Source organism: Anoplolepis gracilipes, chromosome 9 (genome assembly GCF_047496725.1).
Source record: "Anoplolepis gracilipes chromosome 9, ASM4749672v1, whole genome shotgun sequence".
NCBI lineage: Eukaryota > Metazoa > Arthropoda > Insecta > Hymenoptera > Formicidae > Anoplolepis > Anoplolepis gracilipes.
Genome location: NC_132978.1, coordinates 13058628 through 13077200, shown reverse-complemented (window position 1 = coordinate 13077200; position 18573 = coordinate 13058628). Strand labels below are relative to the sequence as shown.

Below are 18573 nucleotides of genomic sequence, written 5' to 3'. Positions count from 1 at the left end.
GAACACCTAACCTAGAGGATTGTTTACACATGTGAATAGTCAACATAAAAATATTTTAATGAAATTGATTAATTATTAATTTATAAAGAGTTTATTTCTTCATAATAATTATAATAAAATAGAAGGTTAGTCCAATTTATCAAATGCAATTAAGACTATTTCACTTGCATTATAAACGTATATAAACTAGCTATTTTCTTAACCAAATGTCAAATCAAATATGCAGAGATACATGTGCAATATAATTTTTACAAGTTTTAAAAGCACTCTTTAATTAAAAAAAAATCTAATATTATATTTTTCCTACATCTGGAAAGAAAAGCATTTATCTAATAATAATAAAATCTTACCGTAATTTGTACCGTATGATTACTTAGAGAAAGAAGAATGAAGATTTCAATATTCAATAAAGATGACTTTGTATTACTAGTAGGAGAGGGCAATTTCTCATTTTCTGCAGCATTATTGCGGCACAATTTAAACATTAATTTTATCGCTACCTGCTATGAATCTAATGTGAATCAAGAGACTGCAAAAGAAAATATAAAATATCTTCGAAGCAATGGTTAGTGAATCACAATATAAATCTGACACATAATCAGAATATTGTAATCAATCAAAATTCTGCAATTAATGGAAAGAGAAACTCATTTATGCTTTTCTTTCCAGGTATTTGTGTATTGTTTGATGTGGATGCTACAAAATTGGAAGAATGTCTTACATTAAAATCTAAACTATTTGACAAAATTATTTTTAACTTTCCTCATGTTGGCGGTAAAATGAGAATAGAAAAAAACAGGAACTTGCTGAAGAGTTTTTTTGTGTCTTCTCAAAAAATGATAAAAGAAAATGGTCAAATATTAGTGACATTGTGCAATGGCCAAGGTGGAACACCTATGGACAATCCCAAGAGACGTTGGGATGATTCATGGAAAATTGTAGAAATGGCTGCACATGGAAATTTTATATTAACGAAAATCGAACCCTTTTTGTGGCAGTCTTTTCCAGATTTTGTTGTAACAGGCTATCGCAGTTTAGAGAAACAATTTCATACAGCAGGCTCATTGACACATTTTTTTACAAAGTCAGAGCCACCCACAGCACATAATATTATACCTAACAATAAAATAGACATTTCTAAATTTGATATAAGTAATATTACATGGAAAGAAATAACAAACAATATTAAAAATAAATCAGATTACGATGTCAAGTGTATTTATCCATGTATTTTTATATTTGATCTAACTTTGTCTACTGATATGGATTTTAATATAGCTGAATTTTATCAATCATTGTATAATTATGCAGGAGCTATTATTGACAATATTGATTTTATCAATTATTATTTGTCTCCTATTGACAAAAAGATAAAAAGAACTTGTAGAATAACTTACAAATCAAATTATATACCTTTATATAGAAAAAGAGTTATTGAATTGCACCAAGATGTAATCACGAATTTTATAGAAGACAACTTTCAAGTTGTTATCTCAAGATAGCAGACAACTAGTTAAAGACAAATCATTAAAAAATAAAGCTATATTTCATTAAAATGGTACACATGTATATATACTAACTTATCCTATTATATTTAAGATATAAGTGATATACATTTAAGATATAATATTCACATCTTTGGTAATTGTCATTTTCAGATGCAGTGCCTTCGTCGTTTGAGAAATGTCGTCGCGTGTAATACAATTCAAAAACAAGGCTATGAAATTATATTGAACAGAAATAGATGCAAAATTTCAAATAGAACATTCTCTGTTACTACATGTATACATGAGAAGGAATCACTAGCCAAACCTTTACGTAGTATAAAACCAAAATCAAAACATGATACTCTACAGCATTTTGTTGATATAAAACAGGTAGGAAAATTATCTTGCATTACATTTAAAAATATTTAGGCATCAAAGGTACGAATATATAAATATGTTATAAACATGTGATTATTAGACAAAAACAATTGGAGGAAAAGGTGGAGATGGTGAAATATCATTCTTACGATTGTGGGCTAACGATCGAGCTGGTCCTGATGGAGGTGACGGTGGAAACGGTGGTCATGTAATATTTCAAGTAAGATTATTATAATAAATATGATTATAAATAAAATAAATATATATATCACATCTAACTATAGCGAAAAATTGTGCAGGCAAAAAAAAATATGAAAGATCTCCGAAATGTACAGTCTATGATTAGAGCTGAAGATGGTGAAAAAGGTTACACTAAAGATTGCTTTGGTAAAAACGCAGAACATAAGATAATAGAGGTACCCGTTGGAACGATCGTACGTGATTTAAATAGCAGAATATTAGTCGACTTGGATCAAGATGGGATGATGTTTATCGCCGCGAGAGGTGGTGCCGGTGGTCACGGAAATGCCTTTTTTAAATCAGATAGTCAACAGTCGCCAGAAATATCCGAATATGGTGCGGTCGGAGAAAGCTTGCAATATGTGTTAGAAATAAGAAGTATGGCCCACGTTGGATTAGTGAGTATTATATACTTTTTTGATAAATCAAAATAATTGCTATGATTCTTCGTTATTATTTCATTTGAAAAAAGTTAATTTTCAAGAATACAATTTAAACATCTATACATTATAAAATATTTTTATGTAAAATATAAAAATGCACATGTGTATTACATTTTTATTAATTATTTTTTATGAATGTATTTTGTATATAGATTGGTCTACCAAATGCTGGTAAAAGTACACTTTTAAGATCTATAACCAGAGCTAGGCCAAAAGTAGCAGCATATCCTTTCACTACCTTGAAACCTTACATAGGCATGATTCAGTATGATGATTATGAACAAATTGCAGGTAGTTTATATTTAATATAATGTAAGAAAAAATTGTTGTCTTCTCTTTGTTCTTACTCTATTTTTGCATTATTTGTTTCAGTGGCTGATATGCCCGGTCTTATAGAAGACTCGCACAAGAATAAAGGGCTTGGTATAACTTTCCTCAAGCATGCAGAGCGTTGCGCCGCTTTAATATTTATTTTAGATGTTACAGTGGATGAACCATGGAAAGGTTTAGAAACTCTAAAATACGAAATTAGTCAGTTTAACGAAAGACTAAACGACAGGCCTCATATCATTGTAGCAAACAAAATAGACATGCCCAATGCTGAGGTGAGAAGAATCAAAATCTAAAACACTCTCTCCTTTCTGTTTACCAACCAATTTAAATGTCAATGATAAAGATATATATATATATATATTATGGTAGTTGTAATAAAAATTTCAAATAATTTTTTTATGATTGCAATTTATATTTCAGATTAATTTACAATTACTCCAGAAATATATAAATCTGCCAATAATTCCTATTTCTGCCAAGTTCGGTACAAACGTTTCCACTTTATTAAAAGAAATTAGGATACTGTATGATAATCTTAAAACCGACACATTAGAAGAAAATGACAATCTTCTTGCATAATGTAATAAAAAAATAAATAAAAAAAATGGATAGAAAATATTCAAATAAGTGTTTTTATTACAATATAGTTAACAGCCGTTAAAAACATTACATTTTGTACAAAATGTGAAATTCTCTACTACACATTTTACTTGCGGCTGATTTAAAATTGTAGAAAACCACCTATTTAAATTCGTATAATGCTGTCTATGATGAGGATCCAATACATATTTGTACACAGGCAATAATGCAACAAAAACGGATATATCAGCAAGAGAGATTCTTTCTCCTATCAAGTATGTTCTTGTATGTAATGTGCTGTTCAATGCTCTTAAAGCACAAAAGACATTATCCTTAGCAATTTTTGCGTTTATTTTCGTATTTCTCGGTACGGGTTTTTCGAGTGATGGAAGCATCCAGGCACTGACTGCATGTAAAATGTGGTTTTGTGTATAATTCATCCATTGCAAAACCTGGCTGGATGCAAACAAATCATCTTCACGCCGTAGCTGCGAATTTGATAAGAAAAATGCGATCGCATTGCTATCATACAATGTGGCATCTGCTGTTTTTAATATTATATTGCTAGAATGTAATGTATATAATTCATTTTCGATTTGCTTAATAGTCAAAGATTTGTCGCTATATCCCGCAATTATTTGTGCCAAATAGCATTTAGCGCTTCCAATGTTCGCATAAAGTATTAATTTTGACGAGTCTATATCAAACGATCGATTATCATTTTCTAAAGTTTTACAAGTATCATTAGCAGTACTATTATCTGAAAGCAGATACACAATTCCTTATATTGTAAAGTAAATTGAATAATAAGTAATATTTCTATACTTACCTATAATTCCAAGTTTTTGGTTGGCAAAGTCATTAGCCTTGCTTACTATTTCATTCAAGCATGTTATATTAGTCCCGGAAGCTTGTGCAGATTCAGGTTTTCCGCCTCCTTTGCCTTGCATCACAGACACGATCGTTTGGATCCATTCGTTTGCTTTCAGGCCTTTGGAGATCGCGGACTGTGAATAATTTTATTCAATATTATATAATTGCTTTGATCTTTTTTTTAATCTTCACGCGTTTCAGAATAAAAACAGTCTCTTTACCTTTGGAACAGAGCTGAGAGCAAATATCTTTTTGACATCGCGATCGACGCTTATAAGCAAGGCACTAGTTTCCGGTGATAAAGTTCTAATCTTCTTCAATGCTGAGTCCAGAGCTTTTGTATTACTGTACGCTTCTAGAACCTCGACTAAGACTTGGCATCCAACTCTAGATTGTATTATAGATTGAGCAGTTTCTACAACTGTATTAGCAATGGCTGCCTTTGCTGCTCGTTCCCTATCGTCGAGAGACTTCTTTAATTCTTTCAATGTGGTACGCATGTTATCCTGTATACAAAGAGACAAATTATTTATGTAGCAAGTTAAAATATTTATTATTAATTGAAACGAAAATTTTATTAAGTTAATTACCTTTCTCCAGCCAGGAATAACGGCATGCGTTATTTCCTCCGTCAGTTCCACTATTTTCTTTACATATTCCTTGGAATTTGTTCCGGATTTGTCCTTTTCAATTGTTTCTTGAAGATGAGATAATTGATTTTGTAACAATGTTGCTGTTCGGAAAGCTTTTGCTGCTTCCGGCCCGGTGAGTGCTACTATACGTCTGATACCTTTAGCAATAGCTTCTTCGCTAGCTATTATAAAATCACCTATGTGACCAGTGTAATGTAAATGCCTATGGAAAAAAATCGTAAACTTGAAAAAACGAACAATGAAATGTGTTTGTAACTTTATATTATGGAGGGCGCTTACGTTCCACCGCAAAATTCCACACTAGTTTCAAGGGCGGCTTTACTCAGAGGATCCTTTTCTAAATCATCAACCGCTATACCCATACTAATAACGCGTACCGGATCAGGATACGTCTCTTCGAACATTGCACGCAAACCCTGAATAGTTTTCGCTAAAGCTAAATTACTGTCCTTGGCATAAATTTTTTTATTCTCTTTGATCATGTCAGCAGTGATGTTTTCCGTGTTTTTTACTTGTTCCGTTGTCATTGGTCCTATTATGAAGATTCAATAGGACTTAATAAGAATAAATTCATGTGATATAGTTGATTTACATTTTTCAATAATGTACCTTTATTTGTAAAGTCGAAACGGAGTCTATCAGGTGCGACTAATGATCCTTTTTGATCGGCTCCTGTTCCTAGAACCTTCCTAAGTGCATAATTCAGAGCATGTGTGGCGCTGTGATTAGCCATTACCAGTCGTCTGCGTGCTGTATCCACATTTGTGTGAACTTTATCTCCTTTCCTTAACGTACCCTCACCTACGGTACCGATATGCAGCACATAACCGGCTCTAACTTGGACGTTCTTTACGCGAATCTCGGTAGCCTGATGCAAAACAATATAGTGATATTAATCATCTCATTTCTTATTACATGTAGTTTAAAAAGTAAATTTATCCTTGCCTACCTCATCATCAACTTTCACTAAGAATCCTTCGTCGTATATCTGTCCTCCTTGTTCTGCATAGAAATTTGTTTTATCTAATAAAATTCCAACTTCTTCGCCAGAAGTTACTTGATCGACAAAAGTTTTGGCGCGTCTCAGGGCGATTACAGTACCGATACATGGTGCAAACTCATACTCCTCATATTTAACAGAACTAATCACTTTATAATTATATTTAGGAGAATCGTCTGTAGGTTTGACACCATGTTCTTGCAATTCAGTGATGGCATGGATATCCAAATTTATTTGATCGTCTACTCCACCAGCTTTATTTTGGGAAATTAACTATAATTGAAAAAAATATTTATAACAAATATATATAAAAAAATTCAATTCACATTTAATAGATTAATCGTTACAGAGTGAAATATATGATACCTGCGCTTGTTTTTTAGATTCTTCGTAACCTGCCATGTCAATTTTCAATCCTTTTTCCTCAGTCATTAGCTGAGTGAGATCTACTGGGAAACCATAAGTATCATATAAACGCCATGCGACATCACCTGGTACGGTATCGCTCGACTCTAACTTCGCTATCGTTCTATTTAGCAAATTACGCCCACGCGATAAAGTTTTCAAAAATTGGGTCTCCTCCTCATTCACTATATCAATTATACTTTGTGGATCTTTTGTTACTTCTGGAAAAACTTCCCCTATAACAATAAAAGATTGATTTTAGAAATAATGCAAGTAATAAATATAAAGAGGCTTATTTTTCTTATATATTATAATAAAAAAATTTACCAAGAAGATCCACAACTACATTTACAAGAGATCCAAAGAATCCGGGCTTAGCGTTTAATTTTTCGGTCGCATAGCGTACAGCACGCCGTAAGATTCTTCTCAAGACATATCTAGATCAAACAGAAATTTCGTATTACATTAAAAAAATATAAAAGAAAAAAAGGAGACAAAAAAAGGCCATTTTGCCTACCCTCTACCAGTATTATCAGGCATTCCTCCATCTGCTAGAGCAATTGTGATAGTTCGAGCATGATCCGCCAAAACTCTGTATGCCATATCGATTCCATTGACATCATCAGCTCCTACTTTACCTTGATAAGTTGGGGCACCTGTAGCCTTTTCAATTGCATTAAACAAAGGCATGAATAAATCAGTATCGTAATTAGCACGTTTATTCTGAATTACTGATACTAATCGTTCTAAGCCCAAGCCACAATCTATATGTTTTTTTGGTAATGATTTAAGGCTGCCGTCTGATTCCCTGGAATATTGACATATAATTAACATAATTAAATTGTTTACTAAACTTGAAATAATTAAAAGTTAATATAACTTATAAGTGAGTTTATAAATATTAGAATTTATAGATAAATTAAATACCTATTGTATTGTATAAACACTAAATTCCAGATTTCTAAAACGTCGGGATCATCCATGTTTACAAGATGAGCTGCTTCTCTACCACCGATACGATCGTAGTGTAGTTCGCTACATGGTCCACAGGGTCCAGTTTCACCCATTTCCCAAAAATTGTCTTTCATGTTGCCTGGTAAAACGTGTGAAGCAGGTATTCTGCAGATTTATATTACAAATTTACACATTTAAATGTAAAAAAAAAATTTAAATATATTAGAAAAAAAAGAAAATATAGAATACTCTTATAATATAGAATTAAAAAAAAATTATAGAATGTAAAATAATGCATAAAATTATTGAAATAAATGTTTAAAATAATTATATTCTAAACTGCGATTATAAAGAAGTACCCAAGAGAAAGCCACAAGTCTTTACACTCGTTGTCTGGTGCCAATCCATTCTTTTCATCACCACCAAAATATGTCACATACAATCTATCAGCTGGTAGCTTCAATACACCTGTTAAAAATTCCCAGGCCCAAGCACATATTTCTTTCTAAAAAAACAATATAATACATTATCTTGATAAATATTTAGAATAACGGAGCCAGCTCCGATCGCGTTGACCTTGACATATGTTGTCAAGCCTTATAGATATAATTAAAATTATTACATGTTAAAATTTGAAAAAAAAATTATTAATTTTTCTAGCAATTTTAATTGATCAATTACCTTGAAGTAATCCCCAAAGGACCAGTTTCCCATCATTTCAAAGAAAGTATGATGATAAACGTCTTTACCAACATCATCTAAATCATTGTGCTTGCCACCAGCTCTAATACACTTTTGACTATTCACCACACGTACCCATTTTGCCATATCGCTATTAGGATCAACTGTTCCTAAGAATATCGGCTTAAACTGAAATATATTTTTATAAGATAAACAGATATACTTATTATATATAATATTAACAATGTAATCATAGCAAGAATTACAATGATATCATTACCTGATTCATTCCAGCATTTGTAAAAAGCAAAGTTGGGTCATCATGAGGTATCGTTGAACTAGAGTGAACATATTCATGACCCTTACTCTTGAAGAAGTCAATATAAGCTTGTCGTATTTGCTTTGCATTCATATTGATCGATGTTTTAATATCCTGGATTTTTCTTTAACTTTCTACAAAAAAATGATAGTACATTATTGAGATATTAAGACATATATACATATATTGTAATACAGTTTACCATATGGTCTCAGATTGCATCAGACAAGATGCGAAATAATAAATTCATTTATCGAGCAACGACAAAAAAATTCTCTTTGATCAATTGTAATATATTGTACTTTACAATACCTAATAATATAATGTATCAAATTTATATATATATATATATATATATATACAAAGAAAAAAAAATTATGACAATTTCATACAAAACTTACTCCCAGGTGAAACCAGGTGAAGCACGAAAGTCTGGGCAAACACAAGTGGTATTTCTGTATCGATAACGAAGGCAACGTAAGAGAAAGGGAAAAAAGAAAAAAAATTGAGAGCACACAACCACAAACTTGCTTTCGCGAACTGTCGTAAGCCGGTAAAGTGGAAAAAAAGTACGTACCATTATCACACATAAGTTAACCTAATCCCAAGAATGTCATCGCACACACGTGATACGACGAGCTTGTCGATTGGTTATCGGCTAGAGAAATCTAGAAATATCTAGGATTTTGAAAGTTTCCTGCAACGCCAGCCAATCAATACGCCGATGAAGCTTGAACTGCTTTAAGGCTACTGCACATGTAGAAAATTCTCGTAACTGCCTTAAGGTCGTAAGAATTTGATGGGCCAATCAGAATAAAGAATCTTGCGCTTCGAAGCAAAAATAGGGTTTAAAGATAGACCATAAACTTTTATATATTATAGATTGCTAACTTCAATCCTAAAAGTGATGCAGGAATAATCATTGGCTGCGTTCATCAGAGAAAGCAAATCAGTGAGCGCTTAGCGATTCTTTAATGTGATTGGTTTCTGCACTTAGATCCAACGAAGATCTAAATGCAAAGACCAATCACAATAAAGAATTACTGCTGAACTGCTGAACGCAGCCATTGTGTTGGTAGCGTGTACGGTGATGTTAATAAACAATAAATAAAATTACGCAAAATGCCGTTTATGATAGGCAAGGAGCCCGTGCGGCGAACATTGAAATATTTAATGTCTGGTCAGTTGGTCTTAAAGGATAAGATACAAATATTGTCTATTAATTATAATACACATAGTGAGCATCATAAAGGCACGAGGTAAAGTTTCAGATTATGTAGATATGATACTGCATTATGTGACTTTTAATGAAAATTTCATTCTAATCTTTTCATTTTTCCAGAGAGTTTATATTTTGGAATTTACCACAGCTGCAATACAAAAATCCAACTGTGCAAATAGTTACTTTTAAAAATATAACACCGTCGCCATTCATAAAATGTTATTACGGTAATTTGTGATTTCATTATTTTGTATGAATAAGATTTATATTTAATACAACAATTAGAAGAATAGATTCAAAGACATTCTAAGTGAAAAATATAAATTTACAGAAGATGGAAAAACAATGTTAATAGATATAGATGGTAAATCGAGGGATGAAATACTTCAGCATCTTATAAGAGTAGTAGGAAAATCAAAATTAACGTTATCACAAGAAGCTATTGCCAAGATAAAGAAAGATAATTCAGCAAATTTTGGAGTAGGTTGCAAAAAGAGTTGTATATGTCATATCCCAGGACAAGTGCCGTGTCCTGGCGTAGTGCCTTTACCTGATCATATGCGTGGAAAAATTATAAAAGAAAGATTACAGAATAAAGAATAGGCTGTTTGTTATTAATAATTCTTGTTATAATTATTTATAATTGCATGTGTGTTATACATAGAGTATACATACATATCATTATTTACCCAAAATCATGTGGATAGCAAAAATAATTTGCGCACCTCACATCTGTCACAAAGCATTTCACATGTGTGTTTGTTATAAAAAAGATTTCCACATATTACGAAAATACATATTACATCAATGTACATATTAAGCGTTATAATATCGAAGACTTGAAACGTTTGTAGCTGTTTTTTGTATTCGCTCGTTTATAGGAATCAATATTTGCCTATTTGCAATTTGGGAATCATTTCATTATTTTAAAATATCTATGAGCATTGCATAACACAAAATGTATATAAAACCTTTTAATACAGCAGGGACTATAATCTTAAAGGAAAACTTAAATATATAGATTATAAATAATATAAATTATTATGAAAAAAGAAATGCGATAATGGTTATTTGATGAATGAAAAAATATATAAAGTATTTGAAATATGATTATATATGAATTATCTTCTTGGTTTATGACGAGTGTATGGTTTATTGTGATGATAATAGCTCCCACGACTGTGGTAACGTGTAGAAGTGGACGGTTTTTGATTTTCTGCTTTCTGATATAGATGAATAATTGGTGATCCTTCCAACGGTTTATTCAACTCAAATTCCTCTTCCGATTCTTTCATCAATTTAAGTTTTGCTTCAATTGCTTGAATTGCTGTCTGAAGACTGCACATAAAATGTGTTTACACAGATTTTAATTATGAGAAACACAAACATGTAAATTGTGTTTATACAGATTTTAATTATAAGAAGACTTCTTGTCCCTAATTATTATTCTTTAAAAAAACGTACAAAACTTGGTTACCTTATTTTTTTATCTTCCTTTTTCGCACCAGCTAAGGCAGGAATATCTATTTGTGGCTTTGGTTTCTCCATGTCCGACTAAATAAAAATTGAATAGTTTTATATTCTTTTATATGAAATATTAAAAATTATAAAAGCCTAAGCCTTAAAAAAGCTTATTAAACAAATAATGTTATGCATTGTTATAAATAATTGACTTATATGGAAAATTTAAATTTGAATTATACATATGTATTGTGTAAATATATTGTACCTCTGTAACACTATGTGCCCATCTAACAATAATATTCTTAGCTCCAACTTTTAAGTTATGTAAAGCATTCTTTGCTGTTTTGGCATCTTGGATCGTTTTGTAAGTAACAAATGCATATCCTCTTGGCTGACCAGCTTGGGGCCCCGACCGATGAAACAGCAGGTCGAACTTTTCAATTGTGCCGTATTTTTGGACAAGTTTCAGGAGTTGGTACCGATTGATGAAAAGAGAGTTAGTTTTTCTTTTCAAATTTGTGTATTTTAATATAAAGTAAAACAAATTGCTCTCTATCTATTAAAATTATAATGCAATTCTTTAAAGTACATTTTTTTCTTTAGATATCAAATTTACGAAAAAAAATATCAAAATTGTTTTTATACAAACAAAAACTATATGTATTACAAATTTACGTAAATACTTACTCATTAATTCTTAAATCTAAATTGCCTACCCATAATCGTCTATCCTCGACTTGGTTTGATTTTATGGGTTCTAGCGGCAAAGGAACTTTAGTATCTGGCTATAAATGATAAATAAAAATAATATTGTAGTTAAAACATTTATAAAATTATTATTTTGTAACAAAAACAAGAGAGACACTTAAACTGCTCTTCAGATATATCTTGATGTTCATTTAAAAATAATTACTTGATTTAATAACCTTAAATCTACAAACTACTTGCTTTAATATGGTAAATTCATTTTTATTTTATCAATTATTAATAAACGATCATGAGCAACTAATTTCTCTTTTATCAATACAACAAAATCTTACCTCCATGTTAAAGATGAAAGAGATAGATAGGTTGCGGTCGAATTGATTAAATTAATACCGAGAAACCTTAGTTCTCATCAGTATTGATCGGCAATTCTAATCAACAAACGAGAGCCTCTCTCCTCAGGTGTTTCGAACTATTCGTCAAACTTTACGAGAGTAATGTAACAGTTCATTTTTACAGCATTCGCAACATTTGGCGGAAAGTTCGTGAAAATACTTGAGAAAATCGTGTTCACACTATCACATCCGAGAATTATTTTCAAATCGTTGTAAGAATGAAAATGTATGATAAACCGAATATTCCATATGATTTCGCATTTTCGAAAACCTGCTGTGCATAACTCTTGTACAATTAATTTCCCAATTATTGATTTGTATTTTTCTGTCGCGATTACTAAAATAATTATTGAAATTTGAAACCACTCGAATATAACTCTACAATGTTTTTCGTATATCTGTGTATATAACTTGGGGGGGGAAAAATTTATACAGCGATAACTAGCGCTCCCTCGACATGTTGTGGCTAAAATGGAAAACAGTAAACAAACTCGATCGATAAGCAGTAAGTAAATCCAATCGACAGATGATAACGATAGTTTTTTTGAATTACCATCTGGACGAATCGGATCAGATGTCAAGTGTCATGTGTCATACAACTCCCAGCTCCCAGTATAAACTTTCATCGCTCCTGTCAACGGTTGACAAGTATTTTGACGGGAAATGATCGTTAAAGTTGTTTAACAAAAATGGGTGACTTTTTGGCGACTAATAATGTTTGCGGACAAAATTTATTACGACTGGTATCCCGTGGGAATGCTATCATAGCTGAATTAATGCGATTAAAAGATTACGTACCACCGGTCTTTAGGTTAGTTATTTTTTATTGCAAATATGTATAATTTTTCCACATATTTTATTCATAATTAATACGTAATTGTATACATTATCAGCTTGGATTCAAAACAATTGGTGCAAAAATATGGATCGATTATTATCGACTTTGCATATTTCAAAGCAGCCAGTGTTTACGAACAGAAAATAGAGGATGATCCGGTAAATACCAGCATTCATTTTATATTTTCTTTAAGATTATATTTTATATATATATATATATATTGTTGGAGAAATGTGTGCATATAAATATAAAGTTATTTGCATTTTTTCTAGACACTCCAAGAAACAGATGAGGAATTAAGGAATAATTTTTCAGACATACTTACAAGATTTTACTTAGCTTTTGAGAGTATACACAAGTATGTTACAGATCTGAATTTTTATATTGATGAGTTGGGAGATGGAATTTATATACATCAGTCGATAGAATCTATTATGTTTAATGAAGAAGGAAAACAATTAATGGTATAATTTTTCGTTTTTTATTTTTATTAATACTTGGCAATTTTTATTTGCTAGAAAAAAAGTGTAAATTATAATTTTAATATATCACAAATATATATGTGCACTTTAAAATAAGATTATATATTTTTGTATAGTGTGAGGCTGTATATTTATATGGTGTTATGCTGCTGCTGGTTGATTATCATTTTGAAGGTCGAATACGTGAAAGATTACTTGTGTCTTACCATCGTTATAATGCACAGCGATCTTCTTCAACAAGAGTAGACGACGTTTGCATGTTGCTTCGTTCGACAGGATATGTAAGGACATTATCTAAAAGACCAGCTAATTATCCTGAGGAATATTTCAAGTATGTGATATATAAATATAAAAACAACAATTTTGAAAGTAAACATTTTTTCAGATTATGATTGAATATATATGTATTTTTTCAGGCGAGTACCTTTGCGAGACTTTTTGATAGATCTTGTTATTGGTCGACTGCGTTCGGACGAAATTTATAATCAGACTCTTGCTTTTCCACATCCGGAACATCGTAGTACCGCTGTAGCCGCACAAGCATCAATGCTAGTCATAATTTTGTCATTTAAACCAACTATACTGCATACACAAACTGCCATTATGAGAGAAATAGTGGACAGATTCTTTCCTGACAATTGGGTAATTAGTATTTACATGGGAACAGTGATTAATTTATGTGATTGGTGGTCTCCATATAAAGCTGCACGGACAGCATTAAATAATACACTTGAGAATTCAAATGTAAAGGGAATCGCACAAAAATATGGAGTGAAAATGGATGTAAGTAAAAGTTGTACAAGTTAAAATTGATTATATATTTTGAAATAAATAATTTTTTTTTAACAACTTTTTGAAATATGGAAGTATGGAAATTGTTACAGTATTTTTATATATATTGAAAAAATATTTTACACAACATTCTTGGATTATAAATGGATAGAGTCTCTTTTAGAGTCTCTTCTTATTTGCTTCATAGAAAAAATATTCCAGAAACTGTTACAAGAGACTGAAGAAGTACAATTGGCAGGCATTTTAGATGAAAATGCAACAGGTTCTTTGGTTAAATTAGTAAGGGAATGTAATGTTACATTACATTGGATTCTTTTGCACACAACTACACCAACTATAGCATTAGAAGATTCGAAACGGTCACGTACTCTGCGTCAGTTGGTTACGACGGAGAGCAAATATACCACAGCAAAATGTCTTCGATTATTATTGAGCACTGCTCAAATTGAACAAGATGTTAAACAGATGTATAAAGATGTATGTTTAAAATTATTTGCTAATTTGTTTTAACTCAATCTTATACAAATTAAAAAGTTAAATATAATAATATTTTTTATTTTATATTAGTTATTACTTGGAAAAGAAGCTAAGTGGTTGAAAGATAAAGGAATATGTGTTGAACGTATAACTGATCTCATACAAATTTTCGGAGGTGCTAAACCTCTAGATGGTATTGATAAAAATCAAAATCTTTATACATGGTTTATGGAAATAAATAAACATATTGATTCGTTAAAACAAGAAGATGGAAGGAAGATAGTACAATTACTGCAAGCATTAGAACAAGTTCAGGGTAAAGAAACTCAAATTGACAAATATCTCTTCTATATAAAATAGATCCATACAAATGTGTATAATATGTATTCATGTTTTTAGAATTTCATCAATTAGAAAATAATCTACATATTTCACAATATTTGTGTGACACACGCGAGACTTTACGTAATATGTTGCGTACGGGCAGTATATCGGAAGATATCATGATAAGTTTGAATATTGTAACAGACTGTTGCTACGCGTGGAATATCATGGAATCCTTTATTGATGTAATGCAAGAAAGTATAAAGGAAAATCCACCAACAGTCATTAAATTAAAAGCTCTCTTTCTAAAAGTAAATATATACAGCTAAAAATATAAAGCATATACATATAATTATATATACGAAATATATACATGTTATACTTATTACATACAAATTTATACATTATATTATTTTTAGATGGCTTCAGCATTAGAAACTCCATTGCTTAGAGTAAACCAAGCACGAAGCGCAGATTTGTCTTCGGTATCCCAATATTATAGCCGGGAACTTGAAGGATATGCTAGACGTGTTTTGCAAATTATACCTGAAACTGTGTTTGGCTTGTTAGCAGAGATAGTACATCTTGAAACGAATGCATTTAAAGAAATTCCGACTAAACTACCCAAAGATAAGCTCAAGGATTATGCGCAATTGGCTGAGAGACTACAGGTATATTTGATTAATAATTTTTTTTTTATTTAGAAATAAATAAACATGTTAATATTTTTATAGATGGCGAAATTAACATACGCTGTGTCAGTTTTTACAAATGGCGTTTTATCTCTGAGAAGTGTTTCTTTGGGAGTTTTGAGAGTTGATTCGCATCGTCTCTTAGAGGATGGTATACGTCAAGAACTTGTCAAAAAGGTCACTTTAGCTTTACAGAATGGTCTCAATTTTGATCAGAAATCCAAAGTAAGTTTTAGTAAAAAAAAAATTAATTTACAATATTATTTATCTGCTAAATTTTTCTTCTAGACATCTCTTCTACAAAAACTGTATAATTTGTCTTCGATTATGGATGGATACAGAAAATCTTTTCAATACATTCAAGATTATATTAACATAAATAGTTTGAAAATATGGCATGAAGAAGTAAGAGGATTATATGATTATATAATTTTAATATATAATAACTTGTATGTACATGCAAAATAGTTTTTGCAAATGTACATACAATAACAAACATACACACATTTTGTTATTAATTAACTTATTATTATTATTTTATTTTATTATATAAAATAAAAATCTTAGATCACATATATCATAAATAATGCGGTTGAAGAAGAACGTAGAGGTTCCTCTGCGGTATTAGGAAAATCGTGGCGGCAATTCCAAGAGGATAAACACGCTTTTTCAACGGATAATAATTCCTTGACGTTCATGGGTAGACTCGCTAGAGAGATTATCCGTATTACCGAGCCCCGGTATAATATTATATTTATTTAAATTTCACTTTTATATTAAATAATTGTTGCACTCTTTTAATTTATAATTCGTTTATATTTTTTTAGAACCACTGTGTATATAGAACATTCTCTAGCATGGTACGATATTAAAACACAAATTGAAGTCTTAAATTACAAAGTCTTCTCTGTGATATTAGAAACGATAGGTACGCCAGGACTATCAGGACTAGATAAACTTATCTCTTTCTTTATTGTCGTGGAATTAGAAGGTTTGGTTCATCATATAGAAAAAAATATACGAAACAAAACATGGATATCTCTGTTGGAAGATTGTGAAACTACTCTAAGTTCTTTAGACAGCGCTAAAGGTAAAAACTCGAGATGTATATTCGAGAAAAATAAATAAAAATAACTAACGCATATTTTAAATTTTATTTAATAAATTTAATTGTATATATTTTAGGTAACATAACAAAATTTCATAATACTATAAATAATAGTAAATTATGGTTATCTGCGCTTGAATGGACGTTAAAAATAGGTCACTATCAATTGCTCAGGAAAAAAATAGCATACGAGCTAAACACTGCTTGCAAATTTGAAGCAAAACACATGGAGGCAGCACTTCAAACATTAAATACGTATGTAAAAAAAAAGAAAGATTAATTCAATTCTACTGCTCTTCTCACGCTCGTTTTTCACAGAGCCATTTTGTACGAGATAGCGAGGAAAGATAATAATAGTGAAACTGAACCAGAGAAAAGCGAATTGCTTCACGAACTCAGCGTGCGATTGGACTGGGCTGGCATCAGTGATCCACATAATAAAGTATATATCAAACCACCAAAGATAGATAATATAGCTCTTATTATCTTCCTGTTCACAGCATCACAGTTGAATAAATTATATTACTGCAAAAATACAGGTAATTAGTAATTTTTGATATACATTAATACAAAAATATACATATTAGATATTCTGTAATAAAATTACATTTTATTTATTTATTGCAGCAAGTCTTTTAAGTAAGAAATATCAAGATCCTGTTGATGCTGTGGTATTTGCAATAGGAATACAAACAATTCTTTGTCAGTTTCACGTTTCCGTGATAAATCGTTATATAAAATATCTATGTATGTATATTCTGTCATTTGTCACTATGGAAAGGTGAGAATAACTTTGTCAATCTCAATAATATGGATGTAATAATGCGATATCATATTATAAATGAAAATATTTAATTTTTAGTATGAAAGCAGGAAGTGACACAGAAACTGAAGGAGTTACCAATATTCACTTTTTGGAACTTTTTGTGAAATATTCCGGCATTCCACGTTCTCTCATTCTTAAAGAAATACCTGCTGTCGTGTTAGATCATTCTCTAATTAAAATGACAAAATGATGCAATTGATATGAAAAATATAACTATATTGTACTATTATATATATTCTTATATTACATAGACTTTATTCCGTGTAAATAAAAAAGAATAAATAAAAAAGTGTTTTATAGGACGATTTTTTTTCTTAGTATTTTCTTATCATTTACACTTTTTGATGTTCTTGCTAATTTTTAAATTAAATAGCCGTAATTTCATCACTCAGGAAATTACATACTTAAATTTATGTCTACTCTGTTTTAATTTGAAGAAATGTGCAGAGCTTGCAATGTAAATTAGATAAAAGTGTAGGCGTGGCATGTATCGTCATTACGAAATGCGTTCTCAGGGGGACGCCTACCCCTGATGTACTGCGGGAAATTTCGCATACGCATCGGCGGCTAGACGACGAAGGCGATATATACGGCGGCGACGGCGGTGACGGCGGTTTCGGCGTCTCTTTATACCTCCTCATCGAAGGAATATATGCGCTTTTAAACGTCCTTTTGCATTCTAAAAGCTATCTGTGGAATTGCGGCTATCTCATCAACAGAAATTTCAATGAGACGATAAAATATCGATCAGTCAGAAGGTTTAAGAAATGAACGGAAAATACGATCAGCGGCGACGGCGACGGCGACGGCGTCGCCGGCGGTCGCGACGCCGATGTCGGCGGCTTCGTACAAAACGACGTGGAATAGTTTCCAAAGCCCAGTTCTCAGCTCATGTGCGTACGC

At 31.2% G+C, this 18573-nt stretch overlaps 5 protein-coding genes across 11 annotated transcripts; 3 read left to right on the top strand and 2 right to left on the bottom strand.

The window, feature by feature from the left end:
• Nucleotides 1-6: 6 nt before the first annotated feature.
• Nucleotides 7-3487, top strand: LOC140669228 (mitochondrial ribosome-associated GTPase 2). Of its 5 annotated transcripts, none has more exons than XM_072898871.1 (7): nt 7-125; nt 1659-1877; nt 1966-2085; nt 2150-2503; nt 2701-2839; nt 2921-3153; nt 3302-3487. In XM_072898871.1, the coding sequence occupies exons 2-7, from the start codon at nt 1659-1661 to the stop codon at nt 3458-3460; spliced, it is 1224 nt and encodes a 407-aa protein (XP_072754972.1). In that variant the 5' UTR covers nt 7-125; the 3' UTR covers nt 3461-3487. The 5 variants fall into 5 exon arrangements, 4 of the variants coding, with proteins under 4 accessions (XP_072754972.1, XP_072754970.1, XP_072754973.1 ...); XM_072898869.1 differs by lacking the exon at nt 7-125 and adding an exon at nt 543-565; XM_072898872.1 differs by lacking the exon at nt 7-125 and adding an exon at nt 1424-1558 and having other exon boundaries at nt 2165-2503.
• A 10-nt stretch (nt 3488-3497) lies between these two features.
• Nucleotides 3498-8924, bottom strand: Alars (alanine--tRNA ligase, cytoplasmic). Of its 3 annotated transcripts, none has more exons than XM_072898865.1 (15): nt 8747-8924; nt 8307-8479; nt 8027-8215; nt 7705-7850; nt 7319-7510; nt 6909-7199; nt 6719-6828; nt 6353-6627; nt 5936-6259; nt 5596-5854; nt 5266-5518; nt 4924-5188; nt 4555-4839; nt 4290-4467; nt 3498-4220 (listed from the first exon to the last, which is right to left on the bottom strand). In XM_072898865.1, the coding sequence occupies exons 2-15, from the start codon at nt 8436-8438 to the stop codon at nt 3529-3531; spliced, it is 3591 nt and encodes a 1196-aa protein (XP_072754966.1). In that variant the 5' UTR covers nt 8439-8479; nt 8747-8924; the 3' UTR covers nt 3498-3528. The 3 variants fall into 3 exon arrangements, with proteins under 3 accessions (XP_072754966.1, XP_072754967.1, XP_072754968.1); XM_072898866.1 differs by lacking the exon at nt 8747-8924 and adding an exon at nt 8548-8668; XM_072898867.1 differs by having other exon boundaries at nt 3810-3948; nt 8747-8923.
• Nucleotides 8925-9384: 460 nt separating this feature from the next.
• On the top strand, nt 9385-10188 carry Mrps25 (mitochondrial ribosomal protein S25). Its single transcript, XM_072899156.1, has 3 exons — nt 9385-9604; nt 9688-9794; nt 9899-10188. The coding sequence occupies exons 1-3, from the start codon at nt 9468-9470 to the stop codon at nt 10168-10170; spliced, it is 516 nt and encodes a 171-aa protein (XP_072755257.1). The 5' UTR covers nt 9385-9467; the 3' UTR covers nt 10171-10188.
• LOC140669367 (probable RNA-binding protein 18) lies at nt 10175-12548 on the bottom strand. Its single transcript, XM_072899155.1, has 5 exons — nt 12072-12548; nt 11719-11816; nt 11297-11510; nt 11045-11121; nt 10175-10905 (listed from the first exon to the last, which is right to left on the bottom strand). The coding sequence occupies exons 1-5, from the start codon at nt 12075-12077 to the stop codon at nt 10689-10691; spliced, it is 612 nt and encodes a 203-aa protein (XP_072755256.1). The 5' UTR covers nt 12078-12548; the 3' UTR covers nt 10175-10688.
• Nucleotides 12549-12627: 79 nt separating this feature from the next.
• Strump (WASH complex subunit strump) lies at nt 12628-17958 on the top strand. The gene is made up of 17 exons (XM_072899153.1): nt 12628-12942; nt 13025-13127; nt 13242-13433; nt 13568-13782; nt 13868-14234; nt 14445-14720; nt 14811-15036; nt 15120-15355; nt 15464-15715; nt 15779-15961; nt 16025-16141; nt 16304-16476; nt 16564-16826; nt 16922-17099; nt 17163-17383; nt 17472-17625; nt 17707-17958. Exons 1-17 carry the CDS (start codon nt 12821-12823, stop codon nt 17858-17860), a joined length of 3432 nt encoding a protein of 1143 aa, XP_072755254.1. The 5' UTR covers nt 12628-12820; the 3' UTR covers nt 17861-17958.
• The last annotated feature ends 615 nt before the right edge of the window (nt 17959-18573 follow it).

Coding starts and splice junctions, on each gene's coding strand:
- LOC140669367 (XM_072899155.1), bottom strand. Junction 11,122..11,296: donor GGGCACATAGTGTTACAGAG/GTACAATATATT, acceptor ATTTTTATTTAG/TCGGACATGGAGAAACCAAA. Junction 10,906..11,044: donor AAGGAAGATAAAAAAATAAG/GTAACCAAGTTT, acceptor TTTTATGTGCAG/TCTTCAGACAGCAATTCAAG.
- LOC140669228 (XM_072898869.1), top strand. Junction 1,878..1,965: donor ATTTTGTTGATATAAAACAG/GTAGGAAAATTA, acceptor TGTGATTATTAG/ACAAAAACAATTGGAGGAAA. Junction 3,154..3,301: donor TAGACATGCCCAATGCTGAG/GTGAGAAGAATC, acceptor TTTATATTTCAG/ATTAATTTACAATTACTCCA.
- Alars (XM_072898865.1), bottom strand. CDS start 8,438: ATGAATGCAAAGCAAATACGACAAGCTTATATTGACTTCTTCAAGAGT. Junction 6,260..6,352: donor AATCTAAAAAACAAGCGCAG/GTATCATATATT, acceptor TTTCAATTATAG/TTAATTTCCCAAAATAAAGC. Junction 5,519..5,595: donor TTTCGACTTTACAAATAAAG/GTACATTATTGA, acceptor TCTTCATAATAG/GACCAATGACAACGGAACAA.
- Strump (XM_072899153.1), top strand. CDS start 12,821: ATGGGTGACTTTTTGGCGACTAATAATGTTTGCGGACAAAATTTATTA. Junction 13,128..13,241: donor AGAAAATAGAGGATGATCCG/GTAAATACCAGC, acceptor CATTTTTTCTAG/ACACTCCAAGAAACAGATGA. Junction 17,100..17,162: donor GCACTTCAAACATTAAATAC/GTATGTAAAAAA, acceptor CGTTTTTCACAG/AGCCATTTTGTACGAGATAG.
- Mrps25 (XM_072899156.1), top strand. CDS start 9,468: ATGCCGTTTATGATAGGCAAGGAGCCCGTGCGGCGAACATTGAAATAT. Junction 9,605..9,687: donor GAGCATCATAAAGGCACGAG/GTAAAGTTTCAG, acceptor TCATTTTTCCAG/AGAGTTTATATTTTGGAATT. Junction 9,795..9,898: donor ATTCATAAAATGTTATTACG/GTAATTTGTGAT, acceptor ATAAATTTACAG/AAGATGGAAAAACAATGTTA.